This window comes from Phaethon aethereus (genome assembly GCF_964289735.1).
Source record: "Phaethon aethereus genome assembly, chromosome: Z".
In the NCBI taxonomy this organism is placed as follows: domain Eukaryota; kingdom Metazoa; phylum Chordata; class Aves; order Phaethontiformes; family Phaethontidae; genus Phaethon; species Phaethon aethereus.
In genome coordinates, this window is record NC_138577.1 from 64,756,088 (window position 1) to 64,778,738 (window position 22,651).

The 22,651-nt window shown below is 34.9% G+C and overlaps 1 protein-coding gene across 3 annotated transcripts in view; it reads left to right on the forward strand.

Moving 5' to 3' along the window:
- Positions 1–22,651, forward strand: part of FER (FER tyrosine kinase) — a gene marked incomplete at both ends in the record, with an annotated part of 164,926 nt that overhangs the window by 55,785 nt on the left and 86,490 nt on the right. The window contains 3 exons of one of the 3 annotated variants that reach the window (XM_082012894.1): positions 11,614–11,713; positions 17,452–17,660; positions 21,510–21,632. In XM_082012894.1, coding sequence (XP_081869020.1) covers positions 11,614–11,713; positions 17,452–17,660; positions 21,510–21,632 — 432 coding nt within the window. Of the gene's footprint in view, positions 1–11,613; positions 11,714–17,448; positions 17,661–21,509; positions 21,633–22,651 lie in introns of all 3 variants that reach the window. The other 2 variants (XM_082012893.1, XM_082012895.1) reach the window with 2 other exon arrangements.

The following is a 22,651-nucleotide window of genomic DNA, read 5'->3' on the forward strand; positions in this document are numbered from 1 at the left end:
TGTTACTGAGTAATGCATTCTAATTAAAGTAATTGACCTGTATGCTAAGTGCAGTCACTAATAACATGCTGTATTCCATTCATGCTATGTTTATAAATACTGTATTTGGATATCTTTTGGGCTGCATAACCCCCAGTTGGCACAGGGTTCTGCTTTGTTGGCTGATGCACAGACCACTTGCTCCCGTAGCTTCAGTTTTCACTTTATGCAGCTGGTACAGCATCCAGTTAGTTGCTTCAGTTGTCTGTCCATATATTCTCCTTTGGATGCAAAATGCTAAACTCTAAAGATGCAGTCCTCCTTACAAGATCTCCTATTGAAGGGAACCTTTGCTTGAGTTGAGGACAGGTGAAACTGTTTTCGGTATCTCTGGGAAGGAACCCCCCAACTGTCCTTCTTATTGACCCCTTACCTTTTCCTCTGTATTCCCTGTATTTTTCTGGAACATCTTTTGACTAGCATCCATGGCAGCAATAATTCACCTGCTTGTAGCATATAACTGTAATTTTTCTCTTTGCTACCTTCTAATCCACTCCCTACAAACTGCCAAACAGATTTGCTCTATGAGATTGTGTTTCATCAGGATGCTGATGCCATTGTAGTCAATGGGACCAGAGGAGCTTTGCCTGTGCAGATCAGGAATAAAAGATTGAAAACAGTTAATGCTTTGTGCCTTGCTGAAACGTGGCCTGGCTTCCTATTTGGAATTTTTGAGGTTTAAAATAACCAGAGCACAGGTTTTTGCTAGTAATGAGAAAAGGGTAATGGTTTGTGTTTCTCAGTCTGCAGGGTATGTAAGTATGCATAGATTTCTGGCAAGCCTATTACTGTTATTTTAAGTTTGTGGTTAGTAAAGATAATTTCCAGTTCTAGATGGCATTCTTTGGCTTGTACACTGCCAGGGATTCAGCAACATGCTTGTGGTAGCTGTAGATGAGCTTCATCGTTTCCTTACTTCAGCTACTGACCGTTACAGAGACGATCAGGAATTGAGATGTTTTGTCCACTTTGTGCAACACTTTTCACGTTCAACAGTCTGGATCCTCACATAAAAATGCCTGGAAATTGTATTTATATTTGCTTAATCTCTTGAGTTCATTGTGTGGTGCACTGTATGCATAGTTCGGTACTTCAGCGACCTACATTGTAAAATTGTTCATACCTCATGCAAAATGTAGCCTAGAGGTGAAGCCACCTGTGGCTTTGTATTATTGTCCCATATAGCCGTCTTTCAGCAAATTTTTCCTCTGTTAAAATTGCCCTATTTTGATGGCTCTCTTGAACATAGGTCAGCAGGGATGACTCAACCTCTTTTTATTAGGTCAATGGTTGTAATGAAGTTCTATTAGTCCTCAAGTAATATTCATCAGTTTGAAGAGTTAGATCTTAACTTTTTAAAAAGTTAAACTCTCTACTGGCCACCTAAAACTGTGCCATTCAATTCAGGAAGTGCTATCGTGGAATATTGTGATTTCTTAACAAGTGTCAAAACCACTGTCTGCCTTTATACTTTTTGTAGAAAAATAAGGGTATGAAAACTTCAGGACATAGAGCTTATTTTCTCCACTGATGTCCATCTTTGATAGAGGAAAACTGATCAGTTGACACTTTATCACAATTTAGTCCAATAGAGATGAAGTTTTCCAAATGCTAGTAATGCAGCATAATACATGTGTGTATTTAAAAGAAATCAATTTCTTCCATTACCTTATCAAGAATTTTCTTTCTAGCTCACGTTTTGGTTTTTGTTTTTTAATTTGAAATTGGGATGGCAGGATCACTCTGCGCATGCATGTGTGTGTATATGCATGTATATAACCAGTTTTAAAACATATTTCACACGGAAGATTTCATCGCTTCGAAGGACAGCTATAGTGTTGATCTTGATTACAGCTCTGGGGCAGCAATTCTAACGTTACTCTATTTCTCTGTTCTTCTATAGAATTTGGGTCATACATGCCCAGAACTATTTCCGCTGGATCTATATGATAATAAAGTACAGAATAAAACCAGCCTCTTCGCATCAAAAATACTCCTAAGAATTGGTAGTTTTAAATGATTTTTGGGTGCATGTATATTTCAGTTAATAAAGCATGTGCTTTTCATAGCCATCTGACAAATGTTTAGATGATGGAAATAAAAAATTTCCTCAGAGTTTGTTTGCTTTGCATGTTTTATGATCTCTTAATATTTTTTCTTTTTAACATATTTTGAGCTTTATGTTGTTTTTAAATTTATGATTATATTCTTGAAATTTCATTTCAACATTCATGAAACCTCACTGATTTACTGACTGCCGATTCTGATGTTGTTAGTATATGTAACTGCCAAACCATATGCTGGTTTCTAGGCTAAAAATTATATCTGGCTGAGGAAGATAAAAATGTTTGGAAACAGGGAGACTATTTGAAGAATGGTATCCCATTCCTTTGTATACTCTTACCTCGCATCCATTCTTGACTGTGTTTCAGGTTGCTTTGGTTAAATCTTGCCTGGAACAGTGGCAGTAGTTCATTCACTGTTTTTTGGCTTGTGATTCTTGGTTTTCTCTAGCAGCAACACAGCCTGAATGTTGAGCAAGATGTTGTCCTGGCAGATGGTGTCTTTGACCAGCAGCTAGTTCATCATCTTGGTTTTTTGGATGGTCAGCTGCCAGAGGATGTGAGAAGATGTCGATTTTCTTGCTTGCGTGAACATTATGTACTGCAGTACAGCTAGGAGCACTCGGTGTAGTCTATGTTCTCCCACTGCAACTTCATGAGCTTACACAGAATTATAGCAAGAGAGGCCTTGTGTGTATGTTTGGGGATCTCTTACTGCGATGTGGCAATGACAACCAAGGAGGAGAAGGATCAAGTTATGACCAGGTATGTCTCTTTCTATAGCAAGTGCTGTACAGACTGAAATTTGGTAATTTTTGATTACTTGAAACTAGTGAAGTGATCATGTAAGAACTAATAAAATATTTGTACAGACAGTTAATAATAGCATTATTGTTTAACAACAGTGCTCTTGAATCAGTGAAACAATTCATATCTGTACATTTACATACCAGCCCGAGGATTTTGTAGGATGGAAGCCTTCATTTTCCTTGTCACATGTTTCTCCAGTTACATAAGGTAATGGCATTTAAACTTAATTTTTCAAAAATATGTATTCATTCTAAATTTGGCTGTAAGCTTTCAAAAGTCTGAATTTGTTTGTTAAATTGCCTTTCTTGAAATCAGTTCTTATTTGGCATCATTATGTGATCAGTGGACAGAGATGTATTAGGATTTAATGGTGTACAGATACATTCACAGAATTACAGAATCATAGAATCACAGAATCATTAAGGTTGGAAAAGACCTTTAAGATCATCAAGTCCAACCACCAACCCAGCACCACTATGCCCAACCAACCATACCCTGAAGTGCCATTTCTACAGGTTTTTTGAACACTTCCAGTGATGGTGACTCCACCACCTCCCTGGGCAGCCTGTTCTGACACTTGGCCACTCTCTCAGTAAAGAAATTCTTCGTATTATCTACTCTAAGCTTCCCCTGGCACAACCTGAGGCCGTTTCCTCTCATCCTATCACTAGTTACTTGGGAGAAGCACAGCAGGAATTCCTTATGGAATTTCAGGGGCCTCTCTATGTGCATTGCAAAAGCCTTTGTCTGGCTACTTTTTCCTTCCACAAAAGTAGCTATTGGACAGGATCTCAGTGCCTCAGCTTAGGTGCAGTACATTTAGTCATCTTCTTCTCTAGAGCACAGTTGACATTCTTGATGATAATTAGGTGAAATCAAAATCCTATTTTTTTAAAAAGAAAAAGGCTGTTTAGTATATAATGATTAAAATGTACCATGTCTCTGAAAAAATTAATGCGAGCCTCCATTATGAGGTACTCTTATTTCCTTAAAGACCTCTAATACGTATTTCTGTGTTTGGAAGATTTACTAATCATTTCAAAGATGAAGGTGACATTTCCCTGACATTTCATATGTCGCTTGAAAAATTGGTCCTCTGGAACTTTTAATTAAAACAGAAAACATAGTGCAGACAACTTAACTGTACATTCTGTTCTGATAAATAGTCATTCAAAAAGAAAGCAAAGGGTCAGTCATAGTATTCATGCTCCTTTTTAAAAAAATAATTTATTTGCACAGAGTGTTGGCTGAATTCTGAGGCTTTCCTAAATAAAAGCCACAAAAGGCTTTCAGGTTTTCGTCTCCAAATAGTTCCCCAATCTCTTGTTTAATTGTCTTTGTTATTGATGTTTCTCTGAACAAAAAAAAATTACTTTCTAACCCATGTTGCACCTTCAAGATATTGGTATATAAGTAATCATACACATATAAGGATCACAACAGAAAATTTATCTGGAAATAAAGCAAATATTTCTGATAGTAAGTTGCATGAATTCCTTGACTTGTTATAAATTATACATATTATTTCTAACAGTCTTTTTTTTTTTAACATTGGCATCATATTGTGTAATTGAATTCCTTCAGGGTAGATTATTGTACATATAGCAGTAATGAACTCTGAGTTACCACTCAAAATAAGGTCTAAATGTTCCTGAATATATCAGGTCACTATTTACCTAGTGATCAAAACCAAAAAAAAATCCTAGAAATTTTAAGGAAAATAACAGAGAACAGAGAAGAAAACATTGCATCACTGTATAAATTGATGTGCACCTGCTTCCTAAATGGCATAGAACTGCAGAATAATTTAAGTTGGAAGAGATCTTAGGGAGGCCATCTGGTCCTGCTTCTTGCTCAGAGCAGGGTCATCTTTGATGTTATATCAGGGTGCACAATGCTTTGTTGCAGCTGAGGGTCTAGCAGCTCCAGTGATGGAAATTTCTCTGGGAAACCTGTTTAAGTATTTGATAGCTGTCCTCGTTGTGATTTTTTTTTTTTTCAGTATCTAACTGGAATTTTTCTTGATGCAAATTGTCTATTTCTGCTTGTCATTTTGCTGTGTACCACCTTGAAGAGTCTGGCTCCCTGTGACCATTTTATGTTCAGCTCCCTAAATTACAAAATTGATGTAAGAGAATTCAGAAAGGCAAAATAACGCTCAGATATGTGGAAGAGCTTCTGTAGAATTAGTGAGTAAGTAGATTGGGCTTTTCAAACTTAAAAAAGCAGACTGAAGGAGAATGTGATAAAGATATATACAGCGTGTTGGGTGATGTGGAGAAAGTGAATAGGGAGTGATGATTGCTCACCATTAGAAGCAAGAAGCAGGGGCAATCATATAACCACAGTATGCACATGATTCAAAGCAAGTAGACAAACGTGTTCTTTAAAAACATGTCATTAAGTTGTGCAACTGGCTGCTACAGCAGTGGGTTGTTTATATAGATTCAGGGAGCAGCTGAAAAAATTTATGGAAGGAGAATACTTCCATGACTGGCACATGTAGAAACATCACGTCTTACACTACTGTTGTGGTTTAGCCTACAAAGGCAGATCTTGTACCACAGATCTTCGGAGGGCAAAGACATGCTCTGAAGAATTATCATTCTCCTTTTCTTACCGGCCATTAGGTCACTAGCAGGGCCTGGGATGTATCTTTGGTCTGAGAAAATGTAGCTGTTCTTAAATTTCACACCAGCAAGTTTTGTTTTTCAGGCTACACCCTGCAATTTAAAAGGTAGAACATTAATTTACATCCAGTGCAGTGTTTTACAATATGTGTACGTCAATTATGCATAGTTTCTGCTGCATTGGAAGGTGTTACTTGTGTTTAAAACAGAAAATGTTACCTTATCAAAAAATGATTTTTGAGTAGCTGTGTTGTTTAATTGGTTTCACTGTGTACTTGAGATATTTTTAATTAGCTTTGAACGTTTTAATTTTTAATAACTTTGTGTTACATCTCCATGGCTCTGCACAGTGCTACTCCCAATTCTAGACATCTACAATAGCAAACTAAGACAATGCATATTATAATTCCTGGGAAGGTGCTCTGAAGAGAGATGATCCGCTCAACTCAAATAATAAGCTCATATTCAGCCAGAAACTTGTTCTGTATGTGAGTGCCTTGCTAATAATTTAAAATACCTTATTTTGTTTGGTAAAGATATCATGAGTCTTCGGTTTTCTATGTGTGGTCCTTCTGAGATACCCAATTCTGTCATGGATGAGAAAAAAAGAAGAGAAAAGGTACAAGATTCGTCTTATTTCTGAAATCAAATCATAGACTTCAGGGACATCAGGCATGTTCTACTGTACGTTCATATTTTAATACGCATCAGCATTTATATTTCCTTTAGTATGTGCTAATACCTATAAAACACACACACAAAGATTTTGTGGTTAATATATCCACTCATCAGTAGGTGGGCCAGAGTTACTGTCATAGTCTGTTTGTTACAAACTGGTTTTGGGGCCTCTCCTAAATAACTTAATCTGCACTGCAGAAGTGACTAATGCAGAGGATCATTTTCAGAAAATTATTTTCTCTAAAGCTTCTTTGAAGAATTCATGCTTATAAATCAAAAAACTCCATTTCATGCCAAACATCTATGGCCTTCTAAAAGCAAAAAATTTCCCTAGTTCTCCTCATTATCTAAATTTGAAGCCTTAAGATGAATGTTCTTTTGGCACCTTTTTCATCAGGGAAGTAGTATCTTCAAACCAGAAATGAAGCTAGCATTCACTTTATGAAAAGGAGAGCATCTTAATTGCTCTGGCAGATACTGTCTGGTATGTCTTTTTTATCTCTCAGTTCATTGAACGTATCAGGAATTCCTCCCTTCTGGTTTTATCTTAGAGCTCTTGTACTGTACTGAGATTGTTTTCATCAAAATCTCTGAGGACCAGTTCCTTAGCCATATCTCACAGTATTGTCGTGCTGATCTTTTGGGTATCGCTGATTGTGTTCTCCTAATTGAAATCTTCTTTTCTTCTGAGACTGTTTTCTCTTTTAGGTGGAGAGTCCTCCTCCTATTTCCTATAAATTTCCTGTGAAGGTTCTCAAATTTCATTTGCAAGCCCACATTCAACTTCTGTATCCATGCTGATGGTTCATATCTGACTCATTAGGTGGTCTTTCTTTGAATGGAATAATATTAAAGTATTGGCCTACTTATATGACCTATATGTACACGTCGAGCTAGCGTTAGCTATATTCTATGTATGCCTCGTTGTCCCTCTTATTGCTAATCTTCAACCTTTTGATCAGTGGAGATAGTGTTACTGTTTACCTGTACCTCAGCAGCATTAATGCTATTTTGTCTTTATCTTAGATGTCTCTCCAGCTTCTTCCTTGCTTTTCTAAAAAGAGTACAGATCATTTTTCTTTTATAGTAACATCTAAAGTACAACCATTTTTCTGGATTTATACAGCTAAAAAACTCTTTGGGGCTTTTACATTGTGCAGTTCAATTTAAGCAAAATCTTTTGCCCTGTTGCTTTGTCTTGCTCTCGTTCATTCAAAATACCATTGCTAATATGATTCTTATGGCTTGTCATTTCGATTGTGTCACACTTCTGGGCGTTTTTTTCATCCACTCTTAAGATCTGTGGTGATTTTTCCCAGTCACAGAACTGTATGTCTGGCAGAAGGCAGTTTTTTGTCCAGAAGACCCTAAGAGTTGTAGTGCATGACCATAGAAGATAAATTGTACCAGCAAGTCCCCCAAAGTGAACATAGAAAACACAGAAACTCGGCTTTCTGTATATCATACATAAAGATGCACCCGAGGAAATCCTCACGCAAAATAGGGAGTCCTTCACTTGCGTTTTTCAGCTGGCCTGAATCATGCGCTTTTTTGGGGTTCTTATGCTTTATTTTTCCTCTCTGCATCTTGTCAGAAGAGAAAAATGGAAAGTAAAATTAAGACTGCCAAAGTGGTTGTCTTCTGTTGTGACTTATCTTTAAAAGAGATGAGTTAATTGCTTTGACTATTAAGAAGGAAAAAGAGAACTGGAACAAAAAGACTGACTAAGGTGTATACAACTGGGAACAGGACTTCAGCACTCCTTCCTTGTGTTGTGGCAGAAGAATTATAACACTGCTGCGTCCAAAACCGTTTGATTGTAAAATATGAGAGAGCACTCCAATTTGATGGTTATAAGTAGTTGCTGTCAATTGGTTTCTTAATGAAAGAGTTACTCATCTTAGTAAATCCTTTCTATATTTTTGGAAATAAAAGCAGTAGTGCTTTGCATTATTTACCAAAGAGGGTAATGACAAGAAGTCCCATCCATGAAGCAGCTGTTTGTATTCCATATAGAAGTTCATCAGTCTTGCATCATTCTGGGGTAAGTAGTTGGATTTTCAGCAGTTTTGCTACGTATACCTGTCCAATGCATAGAAAATTCATGACCTGTTCCAAGTGCCAGTCCCAAGTCTGGTGGAGATTCATTTTAATTCATTCTGGAGGGTGATTAAAAATAGTCCTAAAAGGGAAATATCAGTCAATGCCTTTTTCATGATTTCTTGTATGATACGCTCTTGTGCTTTTGTACCACAGGTACATTTAAACACAGTCAAAGAAGTAGATTAAAAATGTGCTTTTATGACAGTATATATTTTCATATATGTCCAGCTTCTTAATGGTAAACTACAATTTCTTCTGCAGTAATTCAGTCATTGCATAAAATATTATGACCCGCAGATTAGTTTTCTATTAATGAAGTTGGTCTAGTGTAAAATAAAGGAAGTGACAAATAGTGCTACCACATTTTGCTAATATCTCTGAAAGTAATTCATTTAAACTAAAATGAAACTGAATTGGCTAATATGTTCTAGTAGCTGAATCATTTCTGCTAGCAAGCATACTACGCTATAATGCTTTCCACAGTATCCCTTATGCAGAACGCCTAATACCTTTCCAGTGTTCTTCTCAAGTTTGTTAGTCAAATAGTAATGTGTCTTACAAGGTTGTCTGAAGCGTATGTGGTGACTACATAGCCAGCATGGTTGTGCTGGTTGGTCAAATGTCTTGATGTTTGTTGGAATGTGTATTGTGTGGAATTACAATGAACCTTTCTTCCTGAGGACAGAGTCTCTGCTCTCTGTTGGCTTCCTTCAGAAATTTTAAATAACCTAATGTCCTGAGATAATCCTTTCATCTACCTAATCCTTTGCTAAAATGTGAGGACCTTGGCTGAGAAGATTCAAAATTTAATGTGGCTGGGGTGCAGATCACCGAAAGACAGCTCTGATGTGTATTTCCTTTTTTTTTTTGGAAAGCAGACTTAAAATACGCCCTGACTTAACTGATAAGACTATACACATATATATTAAAAAAAGGCAGATGGGCTTTTCTGGGTTGTATTATTTTACTAGCTTAGGAAAAAAATTATACTAGTATGCATTAAAAAAATGTTTTCACACTAGCGAATATTCTCAGAGAAAACTGGTTTCCTGCAAGATCTAATGGGTCCTTCTAAGGTTGTCTGCATCTGGGCAATGGCAGAAAAAAATCAGTAAAAGACCACTATTGCTGCTCTTCATTTTTATTGAAGTTGCCCTAAAAATACTTAAATGGGATAAATAAACTCAGTGCAGACTGCAGTTGTGTTTGTGAACTGTTTGATAACGCCTGCTGTGCAGATAAATTATGAATCTTCATTGCTGTAAGATAGAGTAGTTTCAGTATGTCAGAGGGAAGGTGCTGTGAAAATACTAAACAGTGTTTATAAATGTATTGGAGTTTGAACATGACATGCACTATATTTTCAACAGAGCCAAAGTTTATCCCTTAAATCTGCATTTTAATGCTCATTCTATTTAATGCTCATTCTATTTCATGCAACTATTAGCCTGTATATATCATTTGGTGGTGCTTATCAGAGTCCTCTGGTGGGGCCCAGTCCATGAGTCTTTCTGGTACTTTGAGTCAAAAAACCATCTTTTTAAAAATATTTTCAATAAGGAGAAACTGGTGAATATAGAACCTTACTTGTAGTTGATGTTGTCATTAGATAAGCACGCTATTAGTTTAAAATACAAAGAAAACTCCTGAGTTTGTTTAGGGGAAGTGTAGTGGAATTCATGCATCTTTTGTTAACTTATTTTTTTGTGTCATATAACAAGTAAACATTTAATTGCAGTTAAATCTCATGGATCGCTTCTGAACAGATGAGTGAAATAAGTGGATCATTCCACACCCAGCAAGCATGCAAGCAGATGTGTCTCCTTATTGTTAATGAATATTTTTTTTTTTTGTGTGTAGCCAGTTGAAGTCATCAGTATTATAAAAATAAAAATCAGGACTTAGCACAGAATGTTTTGTTATAAGAAAATTAGTTGGTATAAAATATTACTTGAGTCTGATAAAAGGAATAAAAATGTTATTGATGGGTGAGTGGGCACATAGTTACCAAGTATTTCAGTGACTATTAATAAACTCCCTATTAGTGTTTTGCCTATTTAACCAGTTTTTGCACTCTTTTTCACAGCATACAAATTAATGCATGGCAGACTTTTGCTGCCAATAAATAAATTTATTTTACTGACATGATATTTAACCTATGTCATGTAAACTGAATTGTATTTGGGAGTCATTTTCAAACACTGGTATATTCTGTATATAGAATGAATAGATTTGATTGCTTGTTCAGAAGTCCTGGAATAAACTGAAGCTGCATTTATTACATTATCAGATTTTCAGTTTCTTCAGTAAAGGGTGTATGTCCAAAACTTGGAAGCAATTTTTCTTTGTAACACTACCAAACGGTTGTAGTCTGTCCCCATTATCAGTTTCTTACAGTCTAGGTAACCTATACCTAATTAGAATGAGGTTGTTAATCTGTGGTCTCTCTGCCCCAGGTTTAATTACTTTGCAAATACTCATTAAAATAGCTTGGCTGTTTCTGAGAATGATTTACGAGAAATAAGCTCAGTTTGTCAGTGCTAAAAATGCATTTTTGCATTTTTGGGAAGATTCTCTGACAGTAGTTTTGAGACCTGATGGTAAATCAAAGATTAAGAAATATACAGTTTTTGGACGAAGTCAAGTTATGAGCACCATGGAATTTACATTTACTTATGCTGAACTACAGATGCTTGAAGGCTATTTCTACATTTCAGTTTTAAAAACAGAATTTAAAATCCAGATGGTGGATGCTCCTATGGTTTACAGTAGTGCCAAAAGCTAATGGATGCCGTAACTTGCACTGATTGGTGTTAATATTTACAAGTAGTGTATTGTTAGAGAAGAACATTTTGATAAAAGGGGATCCCCCCCCCCCCCCCATGTATTAAGTAACAATAACGTACATATATGTTTTTGAGTTTTACTATGTGGCCTTTTTTTATTATATGGTTTCAAATCAATGTGCTTTTAAAAAATAGATATTTCAGGAGAACTGAGAATTATGTCCTTTGTTTTCAGGGCACAAAAGAATTTTAGTCCTTTTTACAGTTAAGAATAGTGATACTTAAAATAATTGCACAAAATTTTTAAGGAATTACGGAATTTATCAGCAGTTAAATCGGTATGAGTTAGCTTAATCCCACTGGCATTGAGACTTGGGGGTTTGTATCAATAAACGCTTAGCCCTTTGATTTAAATAAAATCTAGGAGACTATTCCACGTTCTCCAATAATTCAATTATTGTACCAGTTTGCTTGTGTTCACTGGAGATACTGCTTTTTCTCTAGGACAAGAAGGACAAAGTCTCAAGATTTGACACTATACGTCATTCCATAGCTGGAATTATAAGGTCTCCAAAATCCATGTTGGGCTCATCATCGGTAAGTAGTACCAGCAATCATAGAATCATAGAATAGTTTGGGTTATCTAGTCCAACCCCTCTGCAATGATCAGGGACATCTTTAACTAGATCAGGTTACTCAGAGCCCCAGTTGCTCAGTCCAGCCTGACCTTGATGTAGTGTTATACTACATTCTGTTTTTTTTACAGCTTAAGTAGGATTTTTTTCTGAAACATCACGCATTTCCATTTACATAGACAAAAATTACATTAAAATAATGTTATAAAAACAATGCTCTGATTGATCAGTACACATGATAATACCACGGCATCATAGTATGTCAGAACTTGCTGCACTTCAGGAGAAAAAAGAATTTGTATGTTCTTTGCAGCTCCTAGACTGATGCTATACTTTTAAAAGTACTCTTCCAATGAGTCTGATTTACTTGAAATGCAATGTATTATGATAGTCTGTAGTAGGTCAGATGCTTATGCATACTTTACCCATTGTTGTAATAATAATATTCCCCATATTTGTTATAAAGGCACCACGATACAAAAATATTATTATTGTTGTTACTACTACTACGGCTGCTGCTGCTACTACTACTACCACCACCACCACCACTTCCTCAATAACTGGTACTATTTAAACAATTAGGTATCACACATCTTGCTTCAATCCCCACTAAAAATGATTGAGTATCTCTTATTTCTAGTTGGCTTTTGTTCAGGCTCCCTAATGGATGGAGAAACTTTTTTGTTTCTTTTGCTTTTGTATTACTTCTGTTTGTTTTCATATAGAAGCTTGCAAGACTAGTTAGAATACTTAAGCACCTACTTAGGGAGGTGTCAGGTTTTACTTGAAAACCTTCCTCCTGTGTTTTCCTGAAGTGGAACAGGTGATCATCCCAACCCTCCCAATAAAAAGAAAAACAACATAAAAACTGAAACAAAAAAAAACAACAAAAGAACGAAAAACTAAACAGAAAAAGCAACCCCCAAAAAGGTGGCCAGAATTTATAAAACTTTTAAAAACTGCCTTTAATTGTGATCTTGTCACCTGAAACATTAGCGCAAAATAGCATTTTTGAGCAAACTTTAGAATGAATGGGCCTTCTGTTTTATGCTGCAGAATTGCATCCAAGGACCCATTAAAGGACCCAGTAAACTTTATTTAAGCTAAACAATATTCTGAATGTGTAGAAGAGATTAGTAGTTGCACATATACATATACTTATATGTCTATATACATGTGTATACATAGGAAAATTGTATGTAATGATAAAGAGATATAATAATAAAAACGGTATGAGATAAAATTAGGACAGGAACACTTTTACTATGAAAAATGTGAAAGTTCCATGACATATTTAAAAAGTAATACGAAAACCCCTGCTAAAATATCCCTGGAGATTAACAAAATGTCCACATTATCCTGATCGTCGGTTTATAAAACTTCTAACTGATGTAAAAATGCAACATTTAATAATAAAAGCATATTAAAATATATATTACTGCGACCTCTGTTCTTTGTGTAGGTGAGACATGATCTTCAACTTAGTCTATTTGTATGTTTGTACAACTTGTTACGATTTTATAAAAAATAAAAATGCTAACTAAAACTACTTGAGAGAAAAATTGGAGGAGAAAAAATTTCAAGAAGAGGCTCAAGATAAAACATTTAGGATGAAATCGGGGCAAGTCAATGGCAAAATTTTCATTGGCTTTAATTAAAGTGTCATTTAAAATAACCTCCATGCCTGATTTTGGTCATTCCAATCTATATCACTGTTAATTACATGGAAGTTTGTGTAAACCTGGGTGTAGATATATGATAGATAGGATTGCTGAAGCCTTGAAATATGTTTTGGAAAAGTAAGATCGGAATCGGGTCGTTTGAGGCAGAAAGTAAAATCTGAGTAACAAGTGTACTCTTGATTACCTATCACTTACATGAGCTTCAAAGTCAGAATATATATACCAATCCATTTTCAGTTTTGCTTTGTGTTTTGATTTAGTGATTTCTTGTGTATTAGCAAAGCTAACTATGCATGTACATGAATTAGTACTTGGCTCTTAATGTGGTCAGCTGCTCAGCTTTTTCCTGCTGACATTTACACAACCGTGCTTATTGCTAAATGTATAAACAGGTACTTAAAACTTATTATCTATCAACAAGGGGTCCAAAGTGATTATTGAAGCTGTGTGATAAAATAAAAATAACATACATAAAAGAATTTGTTATTTTTTTAAGTAGACCAAAAAAGGATTTCAAAGCAGAGTAGGAAAAAGACCAGTACTGATCGTCTTACATAGTCTAAAAATGTCATGTTTACTGTTTTCATATTATATATTTTTAATATCTTGAAATTTTAAAAGTAGAGCCATATCTTGAATAAAACTTGGCAAAGTTTGAGCTCAGAATATATGTGAAAATACAATACCAAGTAAGCTATTAGTTTAATAAAATATTATCCTAGTATTATTTTCTTTTCATTGACAGCATAAGTACAGGAACAATGTCTTACTTTTTTTGAGTTAGAAATAATACACTGCTGTTTGCTTAGTTTTTCTCTTGAATAAGTGTAGCACCTGGGGACTGCTTCATTTTACTGTTGGAGAAAAACTGCTGTTTCAATGGATTGTTAAATAAGGGCAGAGAAGGGGGCTTAGAATAAGTAAAGAGGACATAAGTAATAGGTCCATGAGGAGCATGATGAAGTATATGAGGGCATTTCCTTCTCAGAAGGAAATGTGTGATAAAGTGTGTAAGGGCACACACCCACCAACCCTTACGACCACCTCAAAAAAACATAAGCTAAATATGGCAATAAAGGGAAAACTTGAAGGAAAAAGAAAAGGCAAAAAAAAAGGAGGGAGGTGGGAGAGAGAGTAGAAGTTTGACAGTGTGAGTTCCTTTCCTTCTGTATGATTTTGTTAATTGTTTATTTTTAGCTTCCATACAAATTAACAACAAAAATGGTAGAAAAAATACTTCTTCATTTAACCTGTTCAATCATTAAGTGATTCTGTGTGTACATACAAATAAGCAAGGGATCTCATCCCCCAAGTGAAAAATGTAAATGTGAAACATAAGTAAAACATAACTTTAAAACCTGTGAAACATTGAGGCCTAGAAAACAAACTTGTTCATTCAGGTATCTAATTAGTCATATTAAGTTGCTTACTGATATTTAAACTCAATAGAGTTTAAAAAAAGATAAGGGAATTTAATTTTGTGCGGGTAGCTTTTTTACCTCTGTCTTCTTTAAAGACTAAATTTCTTGTATTTAAATCATTTAATCCTAACAATAAAATGCAGTAGAAACATTAGCACTAACTGGTGTAAGCTGAGTCGAAATCAATATTGAAATTATTTATCTTACTTTTGTACTATTTTTTCTGGGCTTTCTATGTTTTTTTTCACAGCTAGTCATGGTGAATATTGTGTCATACAGAAAATATGTTGGAGTTGGAAGACTTGTTCATAAAAATAGTGCAATTTTAATAACACTCAACCAGGAATAATTACTGCTTATTTCGTCAGAGATACTACCTTGATTATGATTGCCCCATAGTATATGACAAAAAGTAAAAGTAATGTAAGGTAGGAGACAATCAGCAGAGGATACCTTGTGGAATTTTCATTGTTTCCTTCTAAAGTAATAAATATTAGTTTAATGAAATTTAAAAGAAGGGGAAAGATTGACATTAGTGTCATAACCAGTGACATAGTTAGAAATGTCTAAAATGGTCTTTTGTTCTTCGGTAAACTTTTTATGTGTTGTAAAGTCTTTTAAGATGTTTTATTATGGGGTGTGATCATGATTATCTGAACAGTGATTCATACTTGCCACAGTTCACACATGAAGAGGTGGTGTTGTCTGGTGTCTTCCTCTTTAGTCAGCTATAAAATGAGTTGCATGTCAGATTTTGTATTTTTTTTTAACCTTCCTTTATGAAGACCATGAACTAATTTATTGACCCTGAACTGCCCTTTTATCCTTAGAAACATTTCTTCTCAAGTAGAAGTGTGTTTCTGTGGCAAAGGCTACTCTGAAGCCCTTAATATTTCTTGATAGCATAGCAGAGGTCTGGGTTTTCTGGTGAGTCGAACTCTGTGTCTTTGAACAATAGATGTTCAAGTAAATAATATTCTCTAAGGTTCTGAAAGCTTATTTTTTATTTTAGGAGTTTCTGAAAGAGAATGACTTAGTGACATTTAACAGCGCTAGACAGCTCTGATCTTAAAAGTTTTAAACTGTTGATGAAATTGAAATGAATGGCTGCCACCTTGGCCAAACAATATCTTGGGCTTTTAGTAGTTCATTATTCTCATAAACACAGTACCTTGGAGTACATCTTTTGCTCTTAAAAATTCTGACACTGCAACTTTCCTGTTCAAGCTGTTGTTATTTCTTACGTAGTGCTTCTTAGCTCTGAATATGTAGTAGAGCAAAATCTGTAACAGAGCATACTCACTCTTCCTAGTGATGAGTCTACTGGTTACAGTGCTGGCCTCAAATCTCATGTTGGAAATTACCCCTGACATGGACCCAGGGCTCTAGATCCCAGTGTTGATGAGGCTCTGTCAGGCTCATAAATATGTTCTCCAGTTTTCCATCAGGATCCTAGACTAAACTAAACATTTTGAGGTATAACTTAGAAAGGCATCCAGGAACCCACAGACAAAGGCATTTTTTTATACCAGAAACTTTACTATGAAAGTGCTAAAGAATTATTTAGAAACAAATGTTCTGAGTAGATTCCCTTTCTTGTGTCTATTCATTCCCACTCTGAGAGTCTGAGATCATTCCTAGTGGGTTTTTTCAGCTAAGTCAGTCATCTTAACCTGAATATCTCCCCAGGAAGACCTTAAATGTGAAGACCTCTAAAATGCAGTTCAGCAGCCTTGCCTAGGACGCATTCACGTATCTGTTAAACTCACGATATAGTATATACTGTGTTATTTTTTTCAGAGCTTTACCACTCTGGCAGTGAGAATTTCTGTGAGCTTTGGCACTAATGATTTTGAATGACATACAACTAATACAAGGGCTTGTCTGTCTAACCGTAACAAATAAATCTGAAGTGGTCATTGAACAAAGTATAAAATTTTCCTCAATGTTTTCTTAAACAATGTAAGCTTGTTAAAATTAATATGTGAAACACTAGGTTAAAACTCATTACCTTTCATTTATAGCCAGTGAAAATAATTTCTTACAATCTTTGTGCCTTCAGAAACTCTATACTAATGTTCATAAGCACAGTACATCCAGGTGTATATTCTGTGCCACAGTGTAATTGCAAGGAAAAATGTGTCATAGAGCTATTAATTGATTTGGAATGCAATTGGTAGATTCTCTGAAAGCAATTCATCCAATTCAAATGCTTTGTATAAATCAATTTCTTATGTTTTTATGTCTGAGAAGTTTCTGTCCGCATAAAGAAATGGTTCATGTTGAATTGTTGTTAATGTCATAATGTATGAGAAAGAGTTGGTCGGTATGGCTTACGAAAAATAGCAGGCCAAGGGAAAAATATTACATGGTTTTATGGACGTTTCCATAAACTTCAATTTTTTATATATTAATTTCTTCAGTAATAGAAGCGAAGGTAATCAGTATGCCTTTTGTGCAAGTGCAAGAGCTTGATTTTATTTGTTAATGGAAATGTATAATTTAGATACAGAAATAGAAATTATTGTTGTTTATCATGGTTGTCATGTAAAAGTAAGCTCTAAAAATGTACTGTTATAATAATTTTTTGCTTCAATATTTTTCCCAAGTTCTTTGATGTAATATCAACCACTGAGAAACCATTGGCTGAGCAAGACTGGTATCACGGTGCAATCCCAAGAATAGAAGCCCAGGAACTGTTAAAACAGCAAGGAGACTTCTTGGTGCGAGAGAGCCACGGGAAACCTGGTGAATATGTCCTTTCTGTGTTTTCAGATGGACAACGGAGACACTTTATCATACAATATGCTGATGTACGTCTCTGATATAGTACTGAATATTCAATGATAGGAAGTTTACAATATAAGCTAAACAATTTATGATCTACATAATTTTACTGTGGCAAATGGCTTTAACCTTTATATGAGTATATGAAAGCTGTTGGAAATATTTCCATCAGTGCTGAAATCAGGGGAAAAGGTCATTTGGGGAGACAAAATAAAAATATGAGGCTGTTCAATATCTTTTATATTGAAAAGCCAAGATATTTCTGCAAATGTTTTGAAATTCACAACTTGTTACTACTAATTTATGCATGCACATTTATTTATTTTTAAACCCATTTTCATAGTTGGTGCTAGTTAGGTTACTTTTAATTCAGACTGTAAAGATTCCATTGAATCTTCCTGAAAAATGGAAACATTCACAGAGAAGAAAATAATCTGTGCGTTTCTATACAGTTGGGAGTTGAAGTCCCTGCCACACTGGAGGTGCTCAAGTTCTTTTTAGCCCTATGGTTATTGTTTTCTTCAGTACAACAAAAATGCTCGTGGATGTTACACAATATATATGCTTCTAAGGACCAGAATTGATGCCCTTAAAAAAACTGGTCATTTTGAACAGTATGTTGATTCCTATATGCCTTTACCCAATGTATTTCTTTTTGTTCTTAATGCATTACCTTTTTTTAAATGTATGTATTTTTCTTTTTACCTTTCAGAATTTCAAGCTCATTCAAAATATGACAGTTCTTAGAACATTACTAGAAATTCTTCCTGAAGTATGACATAGCAGAAAATCATTCTCAGTTTTGATTCAGTAATACTGCCAAAACATATTTCAGTCTTTTGTAATAAGATTTCCCATACACAGAAAAATACAGAAATATAGTCGCATAATGATGAGGTAATTTGCTCATCTAAATCCCCAGCTGATGCAGTGTGCCTGGCAGAAGTCAATATTTTATATATGGTTTATTTCTTTCTAATGAGGGGCAGTGATATTTTTAAAACTTCATAGAAGTTGAAAAGCTTCTGCAGGATCAGTGATTATGGACACTTTTCCAGCTGGAGTTTTCATTAATTTTCACCGAGTGCTTTCCTTGTAGAAATGAACCTTTACATGAAGTCAGTGTTTATTTTATTTTATTTTATAACCTTAAAGTATTTTGATGTGTCAGAGTGCTGAGTGAGAAAAAAAGAACAGTAAAATTAACTGTACCTAGACTCACAGAGTTTTAAAATCTGCTTGGAGCTCTCTGATCTCCACCCAGCAGAAATAAATGCACATTGTATACTTGGTGTGGCTTGAATAATTTTGTGTAAATCACTGTATGTGGCAAGTAGATCTTCAAAAACTATAGATTGGGGTTTCAAGTCAGTTAAATAGAGGGGTTTTTTTTCCCCATGAGTATTACTTTGAGACCACCTCTACCACTAAGCTGACTCTTTTTTGTATTGTTTTTTCCACCAAAAAAAAAAAAAAACCACAAAACCCAGCTGTCTTTATTTCCATAACTTCACTAGTTTCTCTTAAGAATTACATTTGAAATGTAAGATTGATATTGTTTAACATTGCATAGCTTGGACAGTCCAAGCATCTTCAGGTCACTAGATCTGTCTGCTTGTACATTTTGTAATAGAGCATTATGTTCCATCTGCTCTTGGGATTCATTTGTGGTAGATTTTCTTGACAATGATGGAAGTTAAAACTTTTTTCCTAAAGAAATCCAGGACTCCTTATGCACTTCTGTGGAGTGAATTTCTGCATCTATTGTGAAAAAAGCATTAATTATAAAAAGAGAAAAAGCTTATTAAGCTCTAAAAAGGAGTTAGTAGATAGTGGAACTGTTACGATCATATAACAAGAGGGATTGTATTAATGAACATTTTGGTAGGGAAGTTTGAGTAGAGTTTAGTGCAAGGGATTTGTTTGTTTACATTGGTATGAACAGTGTGGAATCAGATCTTTGTAACATTGTTGTGGCTGAAACCAGGACACTGGTCAAGTCACACTCTTGGATCACTGACAGGTCCTCATATGGAGGTCAAACTTTTCTTCTATGGAGACAAATATGGAGGCAAATTTTCTTCTGAATCAAATACTGAAGGGCAGATGGGATGTACACCTGTTTTAACAGTAGTCCTTTGGCTGCTAAGTGTTCTCTCTCTGGTTTTACCTTTATTTTAAGGCTAATCTGAATAAAGCAATGTGTGTCATAAATGAGTTCATCATTCAGCTTCAAGCATCAAAATTCACAGCTGTCATTCAAGGCTACTGTTGGTTTTCACTGCTGCTGTTTGAGACTGTGCTATTTTGAAAATGTTGTTGATGATCCTAAGAATGGTCAGTATCCTATGTAAATACACAGAATCAAAGAAGACTGTCTGCCCTGAAGGTCTTACATAGATGGCAGCAGATGGGTGCGTCGCTGGGTCTGAGATGAGGAAACAGTAGGCAATTGCTCATTGTGCTAGGGAGACTTATGACATCAGGTTTTCTAGATCATCAGCATGGAAATATGAAGGAGCTTATTTGAAAGGAGTGAGAGCTAGTGTTACTGGTCAATCAAAGCTGAGACTATTTAATAAGTGAATGAAGTTAAACAAGAAAATAAACAACAAAAAGTATTCAGACTACAAAAACATTTTTATGACAGAGATCCAACAATGTTAAAAATAGGTGACATACACCAAACTTTCTTTACTAACAGTGATAATGTGTTTCAGGAAGTTAATGCTTTAACCTGTAAGGATGAGAAATTTATAATGCGTTGTGCAAGGAATGTAACCCTGGAGGCTAGAAAGAAAACAGTCTGCATGCCAGTGGTAGAGATTTTCATTGCCCAGTTGTGTAAATGAACTTGAATCACCATTTGTGCTTTGAGGTTTTTTCATTGCAGTACTTGTTTATTGTTGCTATTGTCAGGCTGTCTTATGGCAGTTCCTGTCCTGGGGGAGGAGTTCTTTAACTATAGATGCTGAGTCTTGTATTCGCACAGGACTTTATCCTGTTTCCCAGTCAGCTTGAGTGTATAATTTAAGACATTCAGGAGGATGAAATAAACACTTCTTTACTAATTTTTCTCCAACAAGTGTATGCGCAAAGATAAGCAATGAAAATACATTTTTTCCCCTTAAGACCTGAAAGAATGATAGTTCATAGCAGTCTTTGCTAAGAAAATGCTACATGCTTCTAAGAAACTTTAGAGAGATTTAATTGTTTCCAGTGTTCGATTATGCATGTAGAAAGAAATAAATTCATTAAGCTGGGGGTGGGCAGATTTTTCTTTCCCAACTTCTCTATGAATTATATGCATGACCTGCCCTTGTTTTTAGATTCTGTAGACTCTTCTGGTATATTCACCTTATTAAAGACCAGTCATGCATCTTATGCTCTGCACTAGGGATTTATTAACTAATTTTATCAAATGTTGCAAATGCAGTAAGATCTGAGTAAGATAGTGTTACTTAGTTATTTTATTGCCAGATATTTATTTTTTAGTTTGTTTTCTGTAATTCTTAGGACTCTAAGTAATTAGGAAGTTGTGTTGTTTCTTCTGGTTTATAATATCTTTGTTTCACTCTGTCAGAGTTTTAAGTTTAACTGTCCTATTTCTTTAAATTGAGAGTTTAAATAAATTGTTACTTATCAATGAGTGATGTAGTAATTTTGCATTTATTAATTTATCATCTTCCTAACATCCCTTCCTTACTTCCATTTAATTCAGTAAAAAAGCTGTTCAGGAAAGAAATCTAATTCTGTAAAAGCAAACATTTATTTGTTTTGTTACTAGTGAGGGAAGCTTGGTGATGTGCTTTTGCAGTTTCTTGTTCGAAATACTGCTTGTAGAGAAACAATTATTTCCTTTTACCTCCATACAGAATCAGTATCGTTTTGAAGGAACTGGCTTTCCAACTATTCCTCAGCTCATAGAACATCATTACACAACAAAGCAAGTTATTACAAAGAAATCAGGTGTTGTTCTGCTGAATCCTGTTGTTAAGGTAATGCATACATTCCAAGAACTCTATTTACTGAAAAATAATTTGAGGGGGTTGTATTGTTATTTAAAATATCTTCCTATGCAACTTTTCAGAAGATTTTTCATTCTTGCTTGTTTTGTGGCTCTCTTTTTCTGAGCTTTTTCAAGCTTCTCTGCTCTGTGTAACACATTCCGTTAAAACAACACTCCATCCTGATTACTATCTTGAAAGAATGGCATTCAGCATCTCACAAAATATCCTACTTTCCTTTTGGGTTTCCAATTTGGATTTCACTAGTAAGTAATTGAAAGTAGTAGTTCATTGCGCATAAAGTTGTGATGAAGAATTTTTTTTGATAAAATGGTGTTCATTAAGTGGTGAAGTTCTTATGAAATTTGGAAGAGTTGTGACAACTCCATTTTGTCTCTATTTTATATCTCAGATATAAGTTATGCAGACACAGAAAAAAAATGCTGTCATTCCAGCGTCAATGCAAATTTGATATAAAAGATCCCTTTTAATCAGTAAGCTCTTGCAGAAAGTCTTTCAGGAGAGAAACGAAAAGGGATGGAAATATTAAGCTGTATCACTATTTAGAAAGCTTAAGGGTCTCCTTGGCTTCTTCCAGTAGTTTTGCAGCTAGTAACTATTTAGTTGATATTTCCTTCGTAAGTCAACTCTTTTCCACTTAAGTCTTTGCATTTTAACTATGAGTAAGCCATTTGTTCTTGATTTTTTAAAAAAAAACTAGTTTCAAACATGTGTAAAGCACCTTTGTGTTTTGCAAAATTTTAGGAACCATCACAATTTATATTTCAGAGTTAGTTTCCTACTCCAAGACCCTAGTTCTTTTTTGTTAATAATGCTAAGAAATTAAATCATATTCCCTTTCTCAAAATTAACATGATTTTTTTACACTTACCTGTGCTTACCTAATATATAATTTTAAAATTTAAAGAATGGTGCTTTGTTAATACACATTTTAGGTTAATGTCTTTCTGATTACCAAGTTGACTCTTTACTGAATGAAAATATTGCTT